We start from the raw sequence: 25,297 nt of genomic DNA on the forward strand, positions 1-25,297 counted from the left end.
AAACAGACTGGATTACTGATGCTCTCCTCTGGTTCTCTGCTGAGTTTCAGGAAGGAAACTGACTCTATTATAATCTTACAGAATACTTCAGTTATCCTGCATTAAACACCTGACTTTTAAACCATATACAGGTCTGTTATAGTCTCTTCCTTTTATAGTTCCTGCTCTCCCTCTGTTTCTGCTCCTCTTCTTGCTGCTCGGCCCAAAGATGAGTTTGGTTTGGCTCGGCCTTTTCCTCCTTATCCTGTTTTCCCTTTAGTGAAGAATATAAACAGTTAAATACTAAACTGATAGAAATTAAAACATTATTCCATTTCAACATCATGTTTTCAGATGTGTCAGAAATCTTAAAAACCTTGAGGAAGGGGCGGAGCTTTTTAAATTTGAGGTAAAAATGGAGCATTCTGAGGCTTTTTGAAGGACCTTTATGGACTCATGAAGTTACCACAGAAAGTTATTTATTATTATTATTATTTTGAAAATTAACCGGATGTTTTATTTTGTTTCTGCGCAGGACTTCCGGTCCCAAGCTGCTCTGTGCTCCGGCAGAAATATAGAACAAGTTCAGCATCCAACACTGAGAAATCATCTCTGAATAAACGTTTCATTTTCAATCTTAGACGCAAAGTGAATGTTGACTCAACCGGTGGAAACTGGTTGATGACCGGTTCTGATGGAGTTAAACTGGTTGATGACCGGTTCTGACCGGTTCTGATGGAGTTAAACTGGTTGATGACCGGTTCTGAGGAGTTAAACTGGTTGATGACCGGTTCTGACCGGTTCTGATGGAGTTAAACTGGTTGATGACCGGTTCTGATGGAGTTAAACTGGTTGATGACCGGTTCTGATGGAGTTAAACTGGTTGATGACCGGTTCTGATGGAGTTAAACTGGTTTATGACCGGTTCTGACAGAGTTAAACTGGTTTATGACCGGTTCTGACCCAAATTAACCTTTGATTCCTGTTTCCTTCTCTCTGGGCTGCACTTAAACTGCTCTCCACCTACATTTGTCTCTTCCTCTTCCACTGACTGCTGCGACTGACTAACATGCGTGTGGCAGTTACCATAGCGACGGTGCGTGTGGTTGATGACGCGCAGCACGTATGCATGAGCCACAGCTGATTTTTTCTTGGCTCCTCAAATATAAAAGTAGAGTTTAAGCAAAAAGGACATGACCTCTGTGGAAGTCTGGCTGTTAAATGTGAAAATGGCTTAATGTGACCTCACTTTGCTTACGAGCCTGACCACGCCCTTAACCTGACGTCACGGGCAGGTGAGTCCCCCTCACCTGACGGACTGTTTTTTTTAACTCCAGTGCAGATAAATCCGTTTTCCTTCCTCTCTGCCATGTGAGCCGGACTGTTTTCTGCTTCATTATTATTCCGTGTGAACAGGTGAAGTCGGACAGGTGTGAACCGGAAGCTGCAGATTTACTCAACAAAGCCGTGTTTTTCTCACCTGGCGGACTTTAACCAGCGGGTGGAACTATGAAAGCTCCTGTCGGACTTATGCGGCTCTCCTCCATGAAGAGCGTTTTCCTGCTTCTGGGAATTTTCTGTTTCCTCATTTGCAGCATTTTATACGGAAAATACAGCAGGTAGGTGGGTGCACGAGCGTTCATATGCTGCTGCTCACGTGCGGGTCAATCAATCATCGTTAAATAATTAGAACAAATATACTTTATGATAAAGTGTGGCAGAGTTAATGAACGATGGAACCAGTACAGACAGTAAAGATGCCAGAATCTCCCAGTATTTGCACTCCAGCTGTGTTCAGACTTCACCACGTGACGATGATGTCACTGATGATGTCAGGTGTCGGCTCCCTCAGTGACGTCACCTGACAGTCAGCTGCAGGATGAATCCTTCTCTACAAAGAGGAAGGAACATGTCACCCCTCTGTTCAGACACCTTAAAGTGGGGTTTATCTGTAAACTGGACTCTATACCCATCATGCACTGGGAAGCCCCAGGGAGCTGGTTTGGAGACCCTCCTCGTCCTCTGAGACGGAACCAAACAGCTCAAACAGCAACTTCTCTCAGGGCTCTTTTTAAATGTCTCTCCTGCTGCTCCAGTCCAGCAGGGGGCAGTAATGAGCGACACAACAACAACAATATGATGAGCAGGTTTGAGGTCTAACTCCAACCAAATGTCATTAACTCAAACACAACCAAGGAGAGGCAAAACTGTGTCATATGGTGTTGGGTATTTGAGTGTGTGCATTTACGTCTCCCAGGCAACCAACAAAATGGCCGCCTTTAGCCATTGAAGTACTGAGGTTTTTCATTGTTTTTATTAAAACCACATTTTAACAACCAGATTTAAAACTTCTGCAGCTTAAAAAGGCTCAGAGAAGTTTATGAACCCTTTTTAATGACCTAATTAGCATGTGGTGACATCACTGATGACATCGCTGCTCTTTGGATTCCACAACTTGTCGTGAACATTGGATTCTGAACACATTTCAACGTTTTTATGTTATTTTTTTCCTTTTTTATCCTTTTTTGAGTTCATGAACACAACAATGAACAAAGTTGCTCCAACTTCTGATTTTTTTTCATGTTTTTCTGTCATTTTCTCCCCGGATATCTTCCACATAAACACTTCCTGTTAGCTTCATGAGCTAACAGGAAGTGATAAAGCGTTTTTATTTAATTCATCAGTTTACTGGAACACTTTGAATGTGAAGACAAATCATTCAGGTGGGGAGTAACTTTCAACCAGTTTTATTCGGTTAACTTGTTGTTATTCTGGTTGTAAAAAGAATGTATTTTAGCTGTGATCATATTTGTTTTCTAACCTGGACCAAGGGATGTTTTATACCTGAAGCCTGCAGCACTGAACGTAATCCAGCAGTGAAAAGAGGACTTTGTGGCTTTTGTGGGGGAATTTTTGAGAATGAATCATATTTTAGGCTGAAACCTAAACCCAGAGCTCAGTATTATGGGCTGGATTAAAAGGTTTGAACAAACTGTTGAAGATTTTACATGAATGAGGATTAGTCCGATGAAATCATGGCATCGCAGGCATCCTACAGTTTTATTTGGTTTCTCTTCACTGTGAAAACTACAAAAAATAAAGGACATTTTGTTTGGTCATGTGACCCGTTACACTCGAATGAAATGAAACCAACTATTTTACATCTTTAAACAAACCTTTTATCGTCTCATCCATCTTGTGACATTCTTATTAGCTCAATAAACTCAACATCTTCTGATAAATATACAGAATAAACATCTTGATTAAGACGCCTCCTGCACAGTTAGAGGTGTTGCTGCTGGATTTCATCATGAGATGCTGAGTAAGAGCTCAGTCAGTCCATCTGTCAGCAGCTTTGTGCTGTGAGCTCATGTTCAAGCTGAAATAAAGTCTGTGAGCTCACCGGTTCAAGCTGAAATAAAGTCTGTGAGCTCACCGGTTCAAGCTGAAATAAAGTCTGTGAGCTCACCGGTTCAAGCTGAAATAAAGTCTGTGAGCTCACCGGTTCAAGCTGAAATAAAGTCTGTGAGCTCACCGGTTCACTCACTTGGAAAAGCTTTTATCCTCCCGGAGTGTTTCTGCTTGCTTTGGCTCCGGTTCAGTTTCTAAAAGCTTTCAGAGCTCCTGAGAAAGATGATCTTCGCTCTAAACAACTTGAAACTGCTAATTTCTGCTTCCATCACCATAATCTTTGCTTCTGACAGCTCAACAATGGCTGCATGAACTCATGGAAATGTGAGCTCCTGCAGCTCTTTGGTGTTAAACTGCTTCAGGTTAACCTGGAATCAGAGCAGAACCAGTAATATTTCTGCTGTCAGAACATCCTGTGATTGTTTCTCTCAGCCCAGTTCAGCTGACAGGACATGAAATGTGCCGGTTTCACAGCACATTAACCGATACTGAGAGCAAACTCGGCTCATGTGTTTAATCATTGAGCTCAACTAAACTCTACTTTGACTCCAGTAAAAAGAACAAAGGAGACTGACAGAGTAAAGCTTTTCATGTACTTCATGAAGGTCTGTCCAACAACCTCAACTAAACCGTATGAGTACAGTTTTATTTTAATTAGTTTTTAATTAGTTATTTTGCAGGATATTGTAAATATAAGATGGCAGATCATATCTACAATACAATCAGTGTGTTCTTACTGGTGTTTGTAATCAAGACAAAACTAATTAAAGAGGAAAGAGTTTGATCTGAAGATGCTGAATAAGTGAAAGCTGTGAAATTAAATGTGTTTTTATGTTGTGATGTCAGTCTGCAGGCAGCAGGTGGCAGCGCTGAGGCTCCAGGTGAAGATCAGGTAAACTGGGACGTCTCCATGGCAGCAACACGGGAGGAAGACCGCTTCATTTCAACAGTACAAACCTGACAGCAAACATGATGATGCACGACACAGACAAGGCTACGTTCGCAGCAGAAAAAAGTGATCAAAATGATTTATAACCAGAAAGAAAGATTGATCATTATTGAATAACTGGTTTGAATTGGAGACGGTTTGTAATCAATAGGACGGCATGACTCCCAGAATCAATACTGGTGTGCTTTGTGTCAGTTAAAGAACTGATTGGATGATCCTCATCTAACCCTTCGGATGAATCAGGATTTATTACAGCAGCAGGTTCAGATAAAAGCAGGCGGGTCGAACATGTCTCCACCGTTTATCGCCTCTCACCGTGGGAACAACAGCGTTAATAAAGACATTTCTTGTGTTCGTATCCTGAGTATCTGTATGACTGATGTCGGCCCACAGGTAGAAGCATCGTGTTCCCTGAGGAAGGTGGTGAGGAAGGATATGTTCCTCAGCAAGAAGTTCAACTTCTCGATGCCAGTGCTTCAGTGGGCCGGAAGTTTCTCCAAACTCGCCTGGAAACAGTTGAAGGACAATGCGCCCCCGTACGGCTGGAAGGGACTTCCTGTTAAAGGTATGCTCCGGGGGTTCCCATTTCCCTGGGTTCCCATGTCCCTGGGTTCCCATGTCCCTGGGTTCCCTTCTCCCTGGGTTCCCATGTCCCTGGGTTCCCATGTCCCTGGGTTCCCATGTCCCTGGGTTCCCATGTCCCTGGGTTCCCATGTCCCTAGGTTCCCTTCTCCCTGGGTTCCCTTCTCCCTGGGTTCCCTTCTCCCTGGGTTCCCTTCTCCCTGGGTTCCCTTCTCCCTGGGTTCCCATTTCCCTGGGTTCCCATCTCGCTGGGTTCCCATGTCCCTGGGTTCCCTTCTCCCTGGGTTCCCTTCTCCCTGGGTTCCCATGTCCCTGGGTTCCCATTTCCCTGGGTTCCCATTTCCCTGGGTTCCCATGTCCCTGGGTTCCCATTTCCCTGGGTTCCCTTCTCCCTGGGTTCCCATTTACATGGGTTCCCATCTCGCTGGGTTCCCATTTACATGGGTTCCCATCTCGCTGGGTTCCTGTGTCCCTGGGTTCCCATGTCCCTGGGTTCCCATGTCCCTGGGTTCCCTTCTCCCTGGGTTCCCATTTACATGGGTTCCCATCTCGCTGGGTTCCCATTTACATGGGTTCCCATCTCCCTGGGTTCCCTTCTCCCTGGGTTCCCTTCTCCCTGGGTTCCCATTTCCCTGGGTTCCCTTCTCCCTGGGTTCCAACAGGCCAACATTAAATTTGCAGCGAGAGATGGTTTTCCTGATATAATCTGAGCTATCGACTGCACACACAGTGCTATAAAAGCTCCATCATATGATGAATTTGATCAATGTACAGATCATATGTGATGCGCAAATGCAATCAACCACCATTGTTGCCTGGTTCAACGCACGACTCAAACATTCTGAGAAAGCATTGTTGCTGTTATTGGTCACGGCCCGAAAAGCTAACGGCTCATCCATCAAACTGGGTTAACGTTTATCCTCTTCCTCTCCAGTCCTCCAGTCGACCCTCTCCCTCCTCAGCAGCTCTCGGCTCTTTGATCGTGGCTCACCTGGCAGGTGTATTCGCTGTGCTGTGGTGGGAAACGGCGGCATCCTCCGAGGGTCTCGGCAGGGGAAGAACATCGACAGCCACGACTTCGTCTTCAGGTGAGACGCTGCAGCTTTGCTCAGATCTGCTCAGGGTTGTAAGTTAAATCAAACCACATTTGTTCTGCTCCAGTTTTGAATGAAACTTTTGTTTGACCCGTTTTGGGGGATTCTTGGGTTGCAGCCGGTGTAATTAGTTGAATCTGTACTCAGGATGAACGGAGCAATGATCAAAGGGTTTGAGGAAGACGTGGGGACGAAGATTTCCTTCTACGGTTTCACCACAAACACCCTGAAACACGCTCTGAGCTGGTACCGCTCAGTTGGCTTCACCAGAATCCCTCAGAGTCCGGTGAGCAGCTCTCAGAGACAAACCTGTGAGGAGGTCCACACCCGTTTGAATGCCAGCTGATCTGTGTGTGTGTGCAGGAGGTCAAATACATCTTCATCCCATCAGACCTCAGAGATTACGTGATGCTGGCGGCTGCTGTTCGGGGTCAGACTGTCGGCTCAGGCAGAGATAAAGGTGACAGGTGAGTTCGTCTGTGGCTGCCGATGGGAATTAAGGAGTTTTATAGTTTTTGGAGACGATATCTGAACCTGGTGATGAGATCTTTACAGCCTGGTCTCCTTCACCTGAATCAGTCCGCAGATGAAGCTGTGTGGCGTATCCATTCTTAAAAGTCCAGTTGTAGAGCCAATGAACAACCAATGATGCGCTCTCTACCCACCTACCTTACATGGGTATCTTCCTGATAAGATTATAAGCTGTATAATGGAGCAGGTGAACCCCCACACCACCCACCTTCATTTATTTATGACCTTTATTATTATCATTATTTTTACTATTTTACTTGTCTTTGTCATTATCGCAGAAACTTTTTTTTATTTCATTGTATTATTCATGTTTATTTTGTGTTATCTTATCACTGGTAAAGTATTTATCATCGTCTTCTTATCTTTTCTTATCATCTGCCTTGACAATCTTTATAAATAAGATGTTTTTTTTTGTTTTTTTAAAAAGCAGCTCTCTTCTGAAAGTATTATTGTGGTTGTTGGACATAATATAAGCTAAATGCTATCCTTTAACTGCTCAGGACATGATGATGTAAGAAAGTAGACCAACAAACCGAACACAGTCTGTGTTCACATCAGTGAGGAAAATGACAAAATGAAACCAGGAAACATTTACTTTAAATCCAAAAAGGTAGCTTTATCGAACAGTTACTAAATCTTATAACAATAATGAATAAATCATAAATGCAGAAAAATACAATAATTAGAATTCGCCTCGGTCCGATATGTTGTCAGATTCTTTGAGGTGAAGCAGATCAGGCAGTATTTTCTTACTTATTCATTTCCTTTGACTTAATGCTAATCTCTCAGACCTTTGGATCAGAGCGTTCATAAGTTCATTTCAGAAAATCTTTACATTTTCAGAAGATCAACACTCAGCAAGCAGAAAAAAAATCGATGTACAAATGGTCATCAGTTTCTATTAAAAAAAATCTAAATATAACTTGAAAAGATCAAAAAAGATGGTAAACATGAAAAGTTATCATCTATATTTTAGACTACACTTGCATGTATGAATTCTGTAAATGAATATAGAAAAGATAGATACAACATGTAAATATTCAACAATCTCAAAAAAAAGAAAAAAAGAGAAAGATCTCAACATATTTGCATAGGAAATGTTGCAATTTCAAATCTCACAGGTGATCAAACAGTTTGCAGTGAGCAAACAGAGGTCTAACACGGTACATGCTTTAAACATACAGTAGTATATTGAGTGTGGGTGTTGAGCAAATAATTGCGACTGATTGCAAAAAGAAACATGATATTGAAGGATAGCTGCTGAGAAATCTCTGCATTAGCCTAAGCTAACATTGAATATTATGTTTATGTATTTATCAGACGCTTTTATCCAAAGCGACTTACAGGTAGGCAGACAGGGTAAGGGGGCATTGCCTAAGGACCCCTACTGGAGGTAATACCTTTCATGCAGGGGATTTTAGGTATATTTAGATTATTAGATATATTGTTTTGCAATTGATTTTTGCATAATTTGATTACTTTGCTGTGTTCTCAGATCCTGCGACAGACTGACTATGCAAATTTATTTTTTCATTCACTGTCTTTTGAAATAAATTGAAAAAAAAAAATTCACCAATCTCAGTTTTTATACACAATGTGACATACTTATCGATTCCCTTGATCGCTATAGTTTAGTCCATTACAGATACTGACCACATGAAAAGCATACATTTGTTTTAAGTGGTTGTTTCTTAATCCGTTCTTGGTATGGAGGTGGCCAACATGCAGAGGGTCATTGTTCAAACACAGATTATCTTTTCACTGTGATGTTGCAGGCCACAGGGCCTTTGTACGTAAACCCCAGGTAGAAGGTGACATTTTCATTACTGCGAGGCACTGAGGGCAGATAAAGAGGCTGGATACTGAACTTCTTTTTCTTTGTGCCTTCAATGTACACGCATCCATCCTCAGTCCACCCAGAAACACTTCTGAGCATCTGGGCAAGCTCAGGAGCTTTCCATGCCTCACCACTTAACCACTTCATACGTTTCTCATGGATTGTGAGGTCTTTTGTGATAATTTCAATCTTGCCCTTGTGCACCAATTTGTCCAAACCATTCCCTTTGCCCAGAAAAAAATGTGTGTAAGGCCTTGTCTTTCGTGGAGGAATGTTCTTCATCTTGTTCCAGTACTCCTTTTTCAGGTACTCAATGGCTGATTGCACAGTTTCAAAGTTTTTGTTTTTCTCCTGTTTTGTGTCAGTATCCTCTGGCCAAAACAGCAAAGTAAGCAAGAACAGGGCAGTTGGAGAGCAGTTTTGTTTGTCAGTGGGAAGCTGACGACTGAGTGCTTGTAGATCTGTCAAAGCCGCTATCTGTGGAGCATTTGTTGACAAACAGTTTAGAGCAATGTTGGCTGCTATGTAATTAACTATGTCCTTTTGATGAAATTTGGCTGTCATTGGGTTACTGGGGTAAAGAGAAAGGATGGTCTGCAGCTCCTTTACATCCTTTTCCTGTGGGTTAGTCAGTTTGTAGAAGATGGATGTTGGGGTCCCTCCTCCCGACTGGTGGATTATCATGCGTTTTGTGGAAGGATGTAGAGAGGATAGAGTTGACTGACAGTGCTTTGAATGCTTGAATAAAATTCCACTTAAGTGCTTGCCGAACTCTGAAGATGCTCCTGCTAAAAACTTCAGTGGATTTTTTACAGTTTCCTCTGGACCTTCAGAAGTCTCATCCTCATGTGCAACAATGTCTTTCTGGAAGTAACTGAGGTCTTCTGAAATCCATTCCAATGCTTCATTCATTGTGTTTCTAAGGCTTTTCAGACGGTCATGATATGGTTCCCAGGCATCTTTGACTTCTGCTGGAATGTAATCTGGAATGGTTAGGTACTTTCCACGCTCTGAGAGGCCGTTGTCTCTGTCAGCAAACTCCTGTATTGAAGAGATCAGTTTGAGCAGACTACATCCAACCTCAACTTCAGCAAAAAAACCTGACCTGTTCATGGTTTCTGGTTCTGCGAGTGCTACTTTCTGACAGTGTTTGAAACACTCCATGGCAGTCAGTGCAGTGTCCACAGCTGCTGCTGTGTTTTGGGCCGTTCTTGGTACATGTTCCCTGTCAATGACTTTCAGTTTTGCTTCAAACCATCGTTTGTACACCTGTCCTTTTGTGTCGAGTATGTATGAGTTTTTGGGCATCTTTTTGGCCGCTCTCTCTGCCCACACTATCGCGTCTTCAAACTTTTCACAGGAATAATACAGTCGAGCAATGGTTTGTGCAAAGAAGGCATCTTCATGGAAACAAAGGTATGCTTCCTCGAGTAATTCAGTTGCTAAGTCTGTGCTTTCATTTTTACGCACATGCTCAATCAGAGGAGAGAACAAACTGTCATTTTCATCTCCTCTGCTAATCCTGGATCGTCTGATGAGAAGTGCTCTCAAAAATGTCAGGTATTCATCCCTTCCAAACCTGTGCTCGAACAGCAATTTCTCAGCGAGCAACTTTTTTGCCAAGTCACCTTGTTTTTCTTGGTCCCCAAGAAGCTGTTTGAGTATCTCCTCTGCAACTCTTGGATGGATGATTCTGATTGATTCAAGGTACGTCTTCTCATCTCTGAGGTACAAAAAGAGTAGTTTAGCCTGGTCATTGAGAGATGTTTCAAATACTGGGTGGCGAATCTTGTCAATGTATGGGCTTAAACCGCGGAAAGCCTCATATTGGGACTGGGAGATGAAAGAGTTTTGAACATAAGTGTTCAGTAGCGCTACATAGAGTAGGAAGCGGGTGACAGCTGATGTGCGATCAATGCCTTGAAGCAAATTGGTCACAAAGTCGGAAACATATTTCGCTACATTTTTGAATTCCTCACTCATCAAAACAAATGTCAGAATGAACTCAGGCTCATATTCTTTCTCAAGCTTCTTTCGTTTTCCAGCAAACATCCTTTTCTCTTTTGGAGACAGTTTGTGAGTGACAGACACATTTTCGAGTGGAGACTCCTTGGTTTTTTTTTCTGGATTATGGCATCGCCTGCAGCTCAGCACAATGAAGCAGGGTTTTTCATAACAGATTTTCTTGGTGCAAATGGCTTCCTCTAAGTTATTCCTGACATCATCGAGGTATTCCTGTTCTGAGTCTTCAACCAGGAGCAGCACAGGAAGACATCTCTGCGGATCCTTTTCATCGTGTTCTCTAAGCTGAACGGCGTGCTTTGCTACAACATCCGCTGAGTACGAGGGCTTCACAACTGCACACCTCAGATCCTTTCTTTTGTTCCACATTACTTGTTTTGCCACAGTGCTTCCACCACTTCCTGGGTGATGGTAGATGTTGATTCTGCTCACAGGACTCTGAATGGTGTTCAATTTCAAATCATCAAGAAGTTTACAGACTTCACTGTACGCATCCCTCTCTATGACATCTGCAACAAATTTTTGCTCAGCGAGCCAGAAGTTCAACCAGGTGACTTTCCCGCCGTGGTAAAACTGCTGTTCGGTGTGTTTTTTCTCTGCTTCTATGAACTCTTCGCTCGTTTCATCACAATGATCAACTGTCAGAATTTCCAGTGAAAACATTTCTTCCTTTTCTCTTGTTTCAAGACGACATTTCCCTTTGGCGAAGGTGCCTAAATGTTTGGTGTCTGTGGTTACAGTTTGTATTTGCTGCAGCGTTGCGTTAATGTGGCTCATTTTCATTCCAACAACACTGCGGTTGTTCACAGTTTCTGCTCCGTGGGATCCCTCTGCAAAGCTTTGCCACTTTTGAAAGTTCTCTTCTGATTCACAGATACAAATGATGTCTTCGTGGCCTTGCATGTCTGCTGAAAACTCATAAAAGGTGTGCAGGAGTGGTTTCTCAACCAATGACGTGAGCAGGAAAATGACCTGGAAAGTCCCTTTTGGTAAGATGTGTTTACAGATCAAAGACACAGTTTCCCGCAGGAGAGGACGTTTTGTGTTGCTCCAAATCATTTCATTACATGGAGGATCACTTCCCATGAAGTCAGAACGGCCGTTACAAAAGATCCAGCTTGTTTGCTCAAACAGATGCAGTTTGCTTGTGAACTCTTTGATGCTTGTTTCTCTGGAAATGTTGTAGCTCTGCAGAGAATGCATGTTAGTTGCATGATGTTGAAGGTATCTACTGCAAAGACCTGATTTGTTTGAGTCTGGATCAAAGTCGAATACACAGAAAATGTTCATGTTCAGCAACCAGTCAATGTTGCAAAGATCATCAGGTTTGATTCTGTTTGTCACAAGGATGAACCATTTTTCCTTTTCGATTAATTTCTTTCCACTCGTCATTAGCATTGAGAGCTTTCTTCCAAGGTCTTGGTAGATCCCAGGGGTATTGGGAAACTGACACTTCTCCGCTTCCTCTCTCTGAGCATCCCGATCTTTAACCCGATAAAAAAAATCGCATTGGTCCGTCTCAGTCACTGGCTCCGTCTTTGAACCCACCCTTCGAAGAATTACATCTTTCTCAAACTCGACTTTGTTTGCTGACTCGTTGAAGTTTGGCAGGCGAACTTTGCAGACCTTACCCCTAACTATAGTTATTGATGGAACAATGTCAACCTCTATCACATACTTCTTTTCGTTGCTTTCTGGATCCATAACTTCAATGAACCTTGGTGGCCGCACACACTTGCGAACACGCTCCTTGTCAGAGGGGAAACTTCTTTCAATATAGTCTAAAGCATCTACATAAAGATCTTTGTCTTTCACAGGGATACCTATTATCTCACCATGTACATGTCCTTTATCTTCCCTGCTGTCCATCACACCGAAGTGGATTGTGCCATTTGTTCTCAGATTAATACATCCAGCTGCAAATTTCAAAACCTCTCTGGCAAACTTGACCCTCAGTCGTGTGTCATCCAACGTACAGGCAATAGCAAGAGACTTAAATTCACGGCAAGGATTTATCAGATTATAAACTCCTGATTCAGGTTCAAGGACTCTGTGTTTTAGATATATGATATCAGGGTCTTTGTCAAATGGTCGTGGTTTACAATCTTCCCTTGATTGTGCTGCATATTCTTTCTTAGCAGTTTGCTTTTTCTGTGAGACAGTTTGATCTTCCACAGGTACCTCTGCTGAAGGACCTGTTGCTGTTCCTGGTTTTTGCTTTTTGTTTTTTTTCTCTGACTCAGTTTTATTACCACTGGAGGGCTTTTTCTTCTCCTGAGACTTTTGTTGAGAGTCAATGAGCTCATTCCTCTTTTTGATGATTAGATTAGCTGGTCCTAATTTCATGCAAAACTTAGTCCTCAAAAACTCTTCATCTAGTGTAAGAAGGCTTTGTCCATCGACTTCTTCGTCAAAGAGCTTTTTTATGTACGGCTCCTTCACGCCGATCGATCTTAGCCAGGTGCTAACTTGTGATTCACTCCAGTTGTTCAGTGACTGATCGGATTTGTCAGCTGCAGTGAAAAAAAAATAAGAAAAGGGGAGAAAGACAAACAGTTTTGGTCATAAATGAAAAAAAGACAAAGCTTAAAAACAGTTAATTTCCTTGTCATTCTCGCAGATTGAAAATATTGTTTGACATTATCAATATAGAGCATGCTATCAACTCTTTTTGAATTAAAACTGTTTCCAGGCTGTTTCCTGGCACAGTATTCCCCCTGTGCTGGAATAGGTTTCCATTCTTTGTGGTTTTGTGCACCGGGTGTGTACTGGGGCTGTGCAGTGGTGGGTGGGGTGGCTGGGTGGACCTGCAGTGGCTAGGTAACCCTGGTGTCTAGGGACTGCCCTCTTCTTTGGGGGGATCTCTGCTGCCTGGGTGCGTTGGTGTTCTGGGGTCTCGGATGTATTTGAAACAGGGTGGGCGGGGTATGTGGGGGGTCTCTGCTGTCTACGAGCAGTGGGGATATATCTGCTGCATTTCTTCCTCCTCCCCATTTTAACTGCACTTATCATGCAATCAAATTACACTGAATTTTACACATCCACCATCAGGGAGCTGGAGAGATGAGGGGGAGGTCTTCCCACACCCCCGTTTCCTGGGCTTGGCCCAGGGTGGAAGGACCAGGAGGAGGCACTGGTCGTCTAATTCTGGGTCTAGGCTCGATGCATCTCTGTCCACTCGCCTTTGATGGGTGGCGTTCCCATTATTGCTATTGAGGTGGCTGGTGCAGGGCCCCTAGGAACCTCAGAGTGAGTGGATGAGTACCTGGATATCCACGCTCTTTTGTATCTGTGTAAATGTGTCTTTGTGTCTTAGTGTGAGTGTGTGTCTGTGTATCTCTGAGTGTGGTTTGGTATTTGTGACTTGTTTGGGTTTGGGTCCCTTGCTTGGCTCGAGGCCCTGGCCTGTCGCCCTGGTTCCCTGGCTCCTTCGCTCCATGGCTGGGCTGGAGCATAGCTTTTTTGTGATAGGCTGTCTGGTTTCTCTCTTCCTTGCCCTCATTGTGGCTACTGGTCTGGGGGCCTATCCTGTCTGCTCCTGATTGCTGGGGGGGGGGGGGGGGTTGTGATCCCTCCCCCCATCACTATACACAATTCATCTGGCATATAACTGACACATATTCACAAGCATTCATTCACTCACATGCTCACCCCACTATTACCATGTCACTTTTGGCTTCAATCATAATTTTTAACTACAGCGACTTTCCTTCTCATATACTTGCTGCTGGTGATGTTGTTGCTGTTTGTTTGTTTGTTGTGTGTTTCTCTCCATTTATGTTTCTGCAGGTGCAGTTTGCTTTCTTTTCTCTCCACATATGCTCTATTTCTTTAATTTCTTCTTTAAAAAAACAAAAAACTATGGTGCTGCAAACTATCATGAGATCTATGATAATGCTTGTACTTCTGAGTACAGCAAGGGAAAAAATAATAGGTTTCCATTGAGAATTTTGTTTTTTCCATCAATTTAAAAAAAAGCTCACCTTATTTCATGTGATTGTGGCCTCGATCCACACTAGCTCAGAGCAGGTGTTGGTCACTAGTATAGTACATTGTCCAATAGCTGTAATACTATTTATAAAACCCTACTCACCCATGTTGTTCTTTTTGGTTTCCTTTTTGTTACATCATCAGTGTCACGCTTCACACATCCATCTGCAAAAGACATTCATGTTAGTTAAACAATGTCTTCCTCAAATGTTTTACCTTGATAATTTTGTTCCACCGTGACCCGACCGACGGATTTAGCGGGTATAGAAAATGGATGGATGGATGGAAGGAATTTTGTTCCAATGGAGTATGAATCTACATGACAAAGACATATCAGAGTATAAGAAATTAATTTCAGAAGACGTGAGTAACTTAGACTGTTGTCCAGCTCATTTACACATTCTCAGATTTTACTTATCAAGACATTATAACCAATCTCAGATGTAGAGCATTATTAATGAACAAAAACTGAAACAAAACACAGAAGCAGTATGTGACAAACTAAGTGAACCCTTACTATTTCCACAGGAATTAAGAGGTAGTAGCAGCCAGGTGATTCTGATCAATGCGTACAGTATTACGTTCAAGAGGGAAAATCCTATTGTAGCATAAAAATTGTACAACAGACTATTGAGCGGTTAAGTCAGAAAATTTTGGCGCGCTACTCCTCCCGCAGCGATGGTCCTATTGGAATAAAAAATACATAGCTGCGTGCGCGTCGATCTGGATTGGTGTGCTGTTACTTTTCTCTCTCATTACTCGAAAGGAATTCTGGAAAACTGGGAAAATTTCCTATGGGGAAAAAAGCATTGAAAAGGCCTTAACAAGGCAGTTTTGGGCTCAACGACTGCCTCCCCTTGAAGGCCTCCTAACTCAGCCATACGGCATCACAGACACATCATTCAAAGTTTGTATGTGACAGGAAAGACTCAACTTTAACTGTGGTAAAGGGCTTGTTAATAGCTTATACAGCTTTGACACAACGGCAGTTTACGTTTTAGGTAGCCAGAGGAGGTCATCTCATGCCTCTCACACTCTAACTCCCACTCTAAAATGATTAAAAAAAAACTTCCTCAAACAAATGCCTCTCACGTCCAAAATATCTGCCTGATCTGGACAAATTTTATATCAAAATGTAGGTATTTTAGTCCTCTTTCACCCAAAGTCACTCTCATTGAGCTTGGCCTCACAGATTTTTCACAAATCACCTCTGAGCGCAGAGAGGGAACATTCCATCCCATTATAAAACGGCCGAGCCCTGAAATCAGTCTGAAAACTCATTTTAAAACTGCCATAAAAAAGGAGCCACACACAGGAGAAGAATAAAAATTACACCGCTGGCTTCCCTTCTGGTGCTCACAATTTAAAGAATTATTCGGACACAACTTCTACTTTTTGAACAGTGACTGTTTGTTCCAGACTTGTGCGTTCTTGAGGAAATGTAAGTACTTTCTACTTCTTAGTGATGGATCTGTTGATAATTTCTTCCAGTTTGTGTTACATGGAAGTATATTATGTGGTTACTTCAATATGTAAGGCTCCAATGCTGTTAAACATGCTTTGCGTCTGCTAACCTTATGTTGGAATTTGTACAGTCTCCTCTGCCAATTATATTGCATTTCTATTGTTGTGTTATGCTTAAGTAACAATTTGTACCTAAGTAAGGGATATTACTGGTAAACTTATGATCATATGGCAGTTTATTTATGAATGTTTAATCTGATTTAACTGTTAAATAATATTTTGAGCATATTTTCTGATACATTTTATTGCTTTCTAGATATTTTCAGACCACACACCCCCACATACATAAGTTGTACAGTGATATTAAAGTTAAACAACATTCATTAAAGAAGACACATCAGATCTCTCCGTCCAAGTGCTTTGATTCTCTAATCGGAATCATAGTAATAGTAATAATCCACCGCCTCAACCAGCAATCCTTCTTTCTGAGTCTCGCCACTCAAACAACGTATTATTGTACATGCAAGTGAAGCTTATAATTGTAAGGTGGGGGCTTCTGCCTATTTTCAGGTTAGAGCTGCCGCCCGTCATCTATGCTTGTCCTGCTTTAAACCAGATCACCAGCAAAATCAGCCATCAATACTGTGGCTGAGGACTTTGCTCTGAGTCTCAGGAGCACCAATCAGAAACCAATCCTGACTACTGTGAAGTTGGGGCTGTATAGTTGATTTGGATGTGCTGTGAGGAACTGATGAAATGAGATGTTGGCAAGTTACAAAGATAAGGTAGCCCAAGCGTGGTGCAGAAGTTGGTAGAAGCTACACTGAGAAAGCCACAAGAGCCTGGAGCCAGGAGAGAAGCTAACTGACTTTGGGTCTTTGGGATTGGAGTTGGATCCACAAGCTTGGCTAAGAAACAACCCGGAGGTCACTTGTCCATGAGCTCCCAACCAAGTATAATTTGGCCGGGAATCAGGATGAGACTTCCTGAGCCAGGAGTTAGCTGAACTGGATAAGCTAATTCTTGTTAGTGGCTCTTAGTGGAACGATCCCCACTGCCCCAGAGATCCCTCCTCGTTCATCTTCTTATAAAATGAGTCATCACCTTGCAGGCTAGAACATAGCTGCCTGGTCTGATAAAAGCGGGGCCACTGCATTGTCAGCCATGGGTGGTCAGAGGTAAAGACCTAAGCCTTGGTCAAGCCAACCAGAACCCACCCAGTATTTGGCTGTTATGACAGGTGCACATGTAATAAGGGTGCATGGCCCTTTCAGGGTCTTCAATGCTATAATCGAAGGCTCTGGGTCTTCGCTGGTCAGTCAGCAGTCTTTCTGTATGGACAGCAGACTTGAATCCAAGTTCAGCTTTTTTTTATGTTAACTCAGAGTGGCAGTGTTGTCCGAGCCAGGGACCTTGGATATTTCGGGGGAGGGCGACAGGGCAACTGGGAAAGCAAAGACACTTGAATTGTATAAGAGTGACTCATAAAGTTGTTGGGGAGTTTATTGCTATCTCTAATCTTTACCTCCAACTGAAGTATATTAACCTCAAGTTGCTGATAAGTCTTATTTACCCCTCTTACACACAGAGTTTCAGTTAGACTTCACACTTCCTTTGTGTTTAAAAATCCTGGGTACATTTCTAGTTGTATATTCATCTTCTGTTATATTGTGGGAAAAGAAGGGAGAAAACTTAGGATCCTTCATGATCTCTTCTGAAGTGATCTGTTTCCATGTCTTACCCAAAGATGACATTCTGATATGACCAACCATAGAAACCAATCCAGTCAACTTGGAGCTTCAGGGTTGGTGGTGGTGAACAAAGTTTATCGAATAATATCTTGTTAAATCATTAGGAGTTATGTTTGTTAGTTTGCTCTGGTTGACCCTTTGTGTAACTTTTTTAAAACAACATGCACAGCCCACGTTGTGTATTTGCATGTGAAGATGTGGAACATGAGACATGTTGAACTGTAATCCTTTTACATAGGGTTTTATCTATACAGCTGTACTGTGTTACAGGGAAAAACAAGAAGGAAAATTGGTGTTTGGATGTCTTACTTGATCATCGAACTTGGTTCATGGTTCAGACGGGTCTGGTGAAGCAAAGACGTGTGTCGTCCTGCTGTCCCGGCTCTCAGATCAGCTGGGTCATGCAAAAACATGCAGAGTTACCACTTGGCATTCTATGATGCCTATAATGAGTCTATTGGCAAGGTTCAGCAGGAGTTAAATAACTTCTGAAGTCCTGATAGCTGTGATTCATCAGGAATGGGGAAGTTTTGTTGATTTTTTTTTAATCAGAAAATCTCATCATTTCCATAATCCTTTTCATATTCCATTTTCTGAAAGAGCAGTGTTAATTTAAAGTGTAAATTGTTTGTTCATTTACAAACTGTATTCTATCAATTGGCGAAATAAGGATGAGGAATTTTTGCTTTTTTGTGAACAAAGAGGAAGTAAAGTTGGAATTTTAGGCAGCTTCCTGTTCAAAGACACCAGGATAAGAATCATTACAGATGGAAAAATGTTAACAAAGCTTACCGTATAAAACTGCAGAAAATCTTCTATCTTGTCTTGATGTGGATATTTTTGCGGGCTGATTTATCAGCGTTTATCTTGTTCTGAATAAACGCACCGACTCCCTCTCTCGCTTTCTACTGCTCTGCACTCAATGTGTCTGTATTTATTAGCCCTTAGGTTTCGTTTTCAGGAAATAACTCCCACACCCAAGTATGTAAGACTTGTCTGTATCGCTGTGCAACGCCCACAGTGAAAGGTGAGCCTTAAAGGTCATGTAATCAGGCAGTAACTTTCCACACTCTAAATGTAAATTATATGCATGTTTTATACTTCATTGTTGCAACCTGGAAAGGATTAAGCCTCTCCTTTTGAACCAGTTCTTTAGTTCTGTTTTTTAGGAGATTATCACGAGAGCATAATCATACAAAACTTTAAGGAAGTTGGCAAAATGTAGATCACAGTTGTACGTGAGTATCTTTTTTATTGTAAACAAGGGGAACAAGGAAAACTGGAAACTAGTTCTGCAACTACTGATGTGGGAACAAGAAGCCACGAGTTTCTGCACATTAACCTCTAACATCCTAACAGCCCTAACATCTTAGGGATTTCAGTCTCTGAAAAAAACTTTCTTGATTTCAGTCTCTTGACCATACTTTATAAAGTGCCACTGGTGTCTTTATCAGTTTCAGAAAGTCAGATTTCACAGCATCTTCAAAGGGTATTATGTCTTTGGCAATGAATTATGCATTAGGCTTTGTTCAGTTCTTTAGCTTGTTTTGATTGGTTCCTAGGTGACTTGTTTCTCAAATGTTTGCTGATGTGAGCAGTGCCTCTATGTAGTACAGTGACAAAACAACCACACAGCTTATGATGGTTTCACAAATAACTCGAAGCACAATTTCACTAAAATATATATATAATGTAAGACCATTATGCTATGTGACCTAATTTTACACAACCAGAACTACAAAGCAAACCGAAGCAAGACATGCAAACTGTTAAATCTGTACTTAATAAGTTTAAGACTTGCAAAACCAGCCCAGAAAAAGTTTCACTCAACTTTTGAGGACAAAATCCTCATGTCCTTTTTGGATGAATTTTTCAATCACCTTTGACTTGGATTGCTTGGTTTCTGTACTGATGCCATAACAACAGCTTTTCATCCTTTTGGTTCCCAGTTGCATCCAGTTGCTTTTACATCTGTGTCTATTAGAAAACAAAACGAAGCGACAGCTGTGCAGCGTTGCTGATATCATTACCTTTACAGAGTGTCTTTTCATTTCTTCTTCGATGGTTAGAACACAGCCCAGAACATGGGGGCCGATCTTTTCCTCCACCTTGTTGCTGACTTTTTACCTTCCTCAGCTAAGGTGATGGATGAAAGCCTTAAAGTGTTTTTTCTCTTGACAATATCCTCAGTTTGGGTCAGCAGTTCCTCACCCAGACCAAGTACAACCTTCTCATGTCACCCCCCAAACAACCAAGTCCTTCTTTTTCAGCTTGATGGCTTCCCTCACCGTTGTTGTCTCCGTATGCTGCCACAATGGACGCCAAAATGTTTGCAGACTTTAAACATTTTCTCCATCTTCTGTACATGACAATGTAAAATATACAATCTGCATTATTTACATGTATTCAGTTCACACATGCGCCACTTTTTTTTTTTACTCAGCATGTCATCAGCATACAAGGACACCTTGTCATTATCATATCTCCATATTCCCTTTATATTAACTTCATCATGTAAGGCTAAAGCGAGTGGCTCGATCGCAACAGCGAACAGAAGAGGTGACAGGGGACAACTCTGTTGGGTGCCACGAAAGAGAGGGAAGTAAGAAGAGAGATTGTTATTTGTTTGGACAGCTGCCAGTGGAGAAGAATACAGAACTTTGATCCAAAAGGTACATTTTTCACCAAAGCCAAATTATTTGAGAGTGTAGAAGAGATAATCCCACTCCACAAAGAATATTAAGTAGGCGTCTAATGTTAAAAAAGGAGTGGCGACCTTTAATAAAACCAGTTTGATCGTCGGCTACAATCGAGGGCAAGCCAGAAAGGAAAGGATTTTATTGTCTACGTTTAAGAGTGAAATGGGACGGTAAGAACCACAATCTACATACGCCACATTTTGATCCTTCAGAACTATGTTTCAGATCAACTTATTTAATCCTTTTATGAGCATGTTTGTTCATCACATTTCATTGTATTGTTCTGAAGGTGTACGAATGGCTCGATGCTAATCGATTAGAACGCAATCAGGACAAGCTGTTCCTTCGATTGTTTATGGATGATCTTCATCAACAGTTGAATGAGTTGGGAGCTGTAATTCTCTGTCCCACCACCAGATGGCAGCGTGTCCTTTCAGCTGTCTCTATGATCAAATAACTCCTCATTTCTAAATAAGTTTGATGTTTTCATGGGTTCCCTTCAGATGAAAAGACATTTCTGACCTCTGATATTTGAGCTCCACCTGCATCAGTTAACAGAAGAATATTTCATCACGTTTACATGATAATGTGCATAAATGTAAGGGTGAGAACCACAGGAGAACAAGAGGAATTCATTCACTGTTTCATCTTTATTTACATCTTTGCTTCTAATCCTGAGACAAAAGGTCACTTAAAAGGTGACTTTTTTAACTAAATAAATAATTTTATCTCATTAAAGAACACGCGACCTGCAAATTATCAGCAAAACGACACGAAACAAACATAAAAACCACAAAATGACACAAAATAAACATAAAACTCACAAAATGACAGAAAACAAACATCAAACTCACAAAACGACACGAAACAAACATAAAACCCACAAAATGACACAAAATAAACATAAAACCCACAAAATGACACGAAACAAACATAAAACCCACAAAATGACAGAAAACAAACATAAAACCCACAAAATGACAGAAAACAAACATAAAACCCACAAAATGACAGAAAACAAACATAAAACCCACAAAATGACAGAAAACAAACATAAAACTCACAAAACGACACGAAACAAACATAAAACCCACAAAATGACACAAAACAAACATAAAACCCACAAAATGACAGAAAACAAATATAAAACTCACAAAATGACACAAAACAAACATAAAACTCACAAAACGACACAAAATAAACATAAAACCCACAAAACGACACAAAACAAACATAAAACCCACAAAATGACACAAAATAAACATAAAACTCACAAAATGACACAAAACAAACATAAAACGACACAAAACAAACATAAAACCCACAAAATGACACAAAACAAACATAAAACTCACAAAACGACACAAAATAAACATAAAACCCACAAAACGACACAAAACAAACATAAAACCCACAAAATGACACAAAATAAACATAAAACTCACAAAATGACACAAAACAAACATAAAACGACACAAAACAAACATAAAACCTACAAAATGACACAAAACAAACATAAAACCCACAAAATGACACAAAACAAACATAAAACCCACAAAATGACACAAAATAAACATAAAACCTACAAAATGACAGAAAATAAACATAAAACTCACAAAATAAACATAAAACCCACAAAACGACACAAAACACACGTGTTCTGTGGATCAGGCAGATGTTGCTTATCCAGATGTTTTGTCCTTATCTCACAGACCCCTGAGGTACTTTGGCCAAAAACCACCTGAAAACTTCAAGATGCTCCACCCAGGATTGATTTCCTACGTGACCCACAGGTGAATTCAGACGATGTTATTGATCGATGGACGAGCTGATCGGAGGATAACGATCTCTGCGTTTGTTCCTCAGCTTCCTGTCGTCTCCTCTGCTGACCAACGCCGCGACTCGTCACCTCTACATGCCGAGCACCGGAGCTCTGATGCTGCTGACCGCCTTGCACACCTGCGACCAGGTAACAGCCTAAAAGAACACGCCCCCCCTCTGTTCATTGAGCTCCTCTGGCTGCCCTTAGCCGCCTGCATCAGGTTCAAGTCCCTGATGTTAGCTACAAAGAGCTTAATGGAACGGCTCCATCTACTTGAATGCTCTTGCAAAGGCTTCTGTCCCAACTGGGTCCCTCCGTTGGTCCCAGGATTGTCGTCTAGCAGCTCCTACACCACGCCTAAGACAATCCAAACTCTGTTCATGTGTCGTCCCACGATGGTGGAATGACCTACCGAGCGCTACCAGAACAGGGGCGTCCCTGTCTATCTTCAAGAAGCTCCTGAAAACCCAGCTCTTCAGAGAGCATCTCCTATCCCAGCACTTACCTTGTACTTCCCTCCCCCCTCTATCTCTGCACTTTATCTTTCTGCTCTTCCTTCTATGCCTGCACCCTATCTCTACTCTGTCCCCTCTGACAGAGTCCGACTCCTGGGTTCCTTCTATGGAGCTTATTGTTAGCTTATTGTTAGCTTATTGTTAACTTTTTATAAAGCTGTTATATCTTCATTATAAGTCGCTTTGGATAAAAGCGTCTGATAAATACAGAAACATTAACACACTGCTCTCACCTGGTCATCTAATGGATAGGCCAGGACGGGTCAGGACGGGTCAGGATGGGTCATGACGGGTCAGGATAGGTCAGGACGGGTCAGGACGGGTCAGGATGGGTCAGGACTGCAGGCAGGACGGGTCAGGATAGGTCAGGACGGGTCAGGATAGGTCAGGACGGGTCGGGATAGGCCAGGACGGGTCAGGATAGGTCAGGACTGGTCAGGACGGGTCAGGACTGCAGGCAGGACGGGTCAGGATAGGTCAGGACGGGTCAAGATAGGCCAGGACGGGTCAGGATGGGTCAGGATAGGTCAGGACGGGTCAGGATAGGCCAGGACGGGTCAGGACGGGTCAGGGCGGGTCAGGATAGGCCAGGACGGGTCAGGACGGGTCAGGACTGCAGGCAGGACGGGTCAGGATAGGTCAGGACGGGTCAGGATAGGCCAGGATGGGTCAGGATGGGTCAGGGCGGGTCAGGATAGGCCAGGACGGGTCAGGACGGGTCAGGACTGCAGGCAGGATGGGTCAGGATAGGTCAGGACGGGTCAGGATAGGTCAGGACGGGTCGGGATAGGCCAGGACGGGTCAGGATAGGTCAGGACTGGTCAGGACGGGTCAGGACTGCAGGCAGGACGGGTCAGGATAGGTCAGGATAGGCCAGGACGGGTCAGGATGGGTCAGGATAGGTCAGGACGGGTCAGGATAGGCCAGGACGGGTCAGGATAGGTCAGGACTGGTCAGGACGGGTCAGGACTGCAGGCAGGATGGGTCAGGATAGGCCAGGACGGGTCAGGACGGGTCAGGATAGGTCAGGACGGGTCAGGACGGGTCAGGACTGCAGGCAGGATAGGTCAGGACGGGTCAGGATGGGTCAGGACGGGTCAGGATAGGTCAGGACGGGTCAGGACGGGTCAGGACTGCAGGCAGGATAGGTCAGGACGGGTCAGGATGGGTCAGGACGGGTCAGGATAGGTCAGGACGGGTCAGGATAGGTCAGGACGGGTCAGGACGGGTCAGGATGGGTCAGGACTGCAGGCAGGATGGGTCAGGATAGGTCAGGATGGGTCAGGATAGGTCAGGACGGGTCAGGATGGGTCAGGACTGCAGGCAGGACGGGTCAGGATAGGTCAGGATGGGTCAGGATAGGTCAGGACGGGTCAGGACTGCAGGCAGGACGGGTCAGGATAGGTCAGGATGGGTCAGGATAGGTCAGGACGGGTCAGGACTGCAGGCAGGACGGGTCAGGATAGGTCAGGACGGGTCAGGACGGGTCAGGACGGGTCAGGACTGGAGGCAGGACTGCAGGCGGCCCGTAGCCTCTTCTTCCTCGGCCTTTGGAACATGTGCAGAATGTGGGAAACACCTGGTCAACGGGTCTTTACTCTGGATCAAACGTCCATGAATCAGTTTTTTCCAGCTCCAGAGCGTTTTGTCCTCTGCCTCCTGCAGGTTTCTGCTTTCGGCTTCATCACCAGGAACTACGCCGCCTTCTCCGATCACTACTACGACCCGGTGCGGAGGCCGCTGAGGTTCTTCGCCAACCACGACCTGCAGATGGAGGGCCGACTGTGGGAGGCGCTGCACCTGCGGGGCGTCCTCAGGTTGTACCAGAGGGACGGAGGCAGCTGACGGAGGAGGTGGAGGCGCTGCACCTGCGGGGCGTCCTCAGGTTGTACCAGAGGGACGAAGGCAGCTGACGGAGGAGGTGGAGGCGCTGCACCTGCGGGGCGTCCTCAGGTTGTACCAGAGGGACGGAGGCAGCTGACGGAGGAGGCGGTGCAGCCAGGTGACCGCAGAGAAGCCGCCGGTCCTTCTGTGGATGTTTCCAAACTCAGGCGTCAGAGAACTGAACAGAACTCTTTGATTTTCCTTTTAAACCAGGAACTCAAGCTCTGCACAGTCGGTGCTTTTATCCCTTTGTTTTATACTGTACGACTGAATGTTAAAAAGGGACATTTTTGTTCTATTTTTGCACTGATGTTTATAAACATTTCAGCCATTTGTATGTTTTAAATCGAATGTTTTGATTAAAGGAGAATTTGATTAAAATAAAGATGAACACAGTCCATCCAGCTGTTCTGCGGCTCCGACCGTCCTCGGGTTGCAGGAACAGCTGGAGAAGCAGGAAACCTTCCTGCTGATATAAGTTTCCTCATCGGATACGTAACCCACCTGAGATTTAGCTCAGTGGGGAGGAGCATCTTTCACATCTTCTCTTCTATAATTGAGTTCAACTTTATTATTATTAAAGATCAGCTGTTGTTACAGATAATAAAATATAAATCAGCTGAAGTGTAGCAGAGAGGAACCTTCAGAGGTCTCCATCAGTGGGTTGGGCTGCTGTTTCTGTAGCTTAGCAACAACTCAGCTGATGATGTCACACACAGCGTCAGCAGGTAACTCAGGTGAACTGAGACAAAAACTCACAGCCAGCA

The 25,297-nt window shown here is 43.2% G+C and overlaps 2 protein-coding genes across 2 annotated transcripts; one reads left to right on the forward strand and one right to left on the reverse strand.

Moving 5' to 3' along the window:
- Positions 1-1,485: 1,485 nt before the first annotated feature.
- st6galnac2 (ST6 (alpha-N-acetyl-neuraminyl-2,3-beta-galactosyl-1,3)-N-acetylgalactosaminide alpha-2,6-sialyltransferase 2) lies at positions 1,486-24,507 on the forward strand. Its single transcript, XM_072368680.1, has 9 exons — positions 1,486-1,598; positions 4,237-4,339; positions 4,733-4,904; positions 5,856-6,009; positions 6,163-6,301; positions 6,379-6,482; positions 22,022-22,102; positions 22,176-22,278; positions 24,312-24,507. The coding sequence occupies exons 1-9, from the start codon at positions 1,489-1,491 to the stop codon at positions 24,489-24,491; spliced, it is 1,146 nt and encodes a 381-aa protein (XP_072224781.1). The 5' UTR covers positions 1,486-1,488; the 3' UTR covers positions 24,492-24,507.
- LOC140272685 (sterile alpha motif domain-containing protein 9-like) lies at positions 8,147-18,543 on the reverse strand. Its single transcript, XM_072368084.1, has 4 exons — positions 18,403-18,543; positions 17,920-18,004; positions 14,499-14,560; positions 8,147-12,918 (listed from the first exon to the last, which is right to left on the reverse strand). The coding sequence occupies exons 3-4, from the start codon at positions 14,500-14,502 to the stop codon at positions 8,297-8,299; spliced, it is 4,626 nt and encodes a 1,541-aa protein (XP_072224185.1). The 5' UTR covers positions 14,503-14,560; positions 17,920-18,004; positions 18,403-18,543; the 3' UTR covers positions 8,147-8,296.
- Positions 24,508-25,297: the final 790 nt, after the last annotated feature.

The sequence above is a fragment of the Leuresthes tenuis genome, unplaced genomic scaffold (genome assembly GCF_036924035.1).
Source record: "Leuresthes tenuis unplaced genomic scaffold, fLeuTen1.0.hap1 SCAF_17, whole genome shotgun sequence".
Classification (NCBI taxonomy): domain Eukaryota; kingdom Metazoa; phylum Chordata; class Actinopteri; order Atheriniformes; family Atherinopsidae; genus Leuresthes; species Leuresthes tenuis.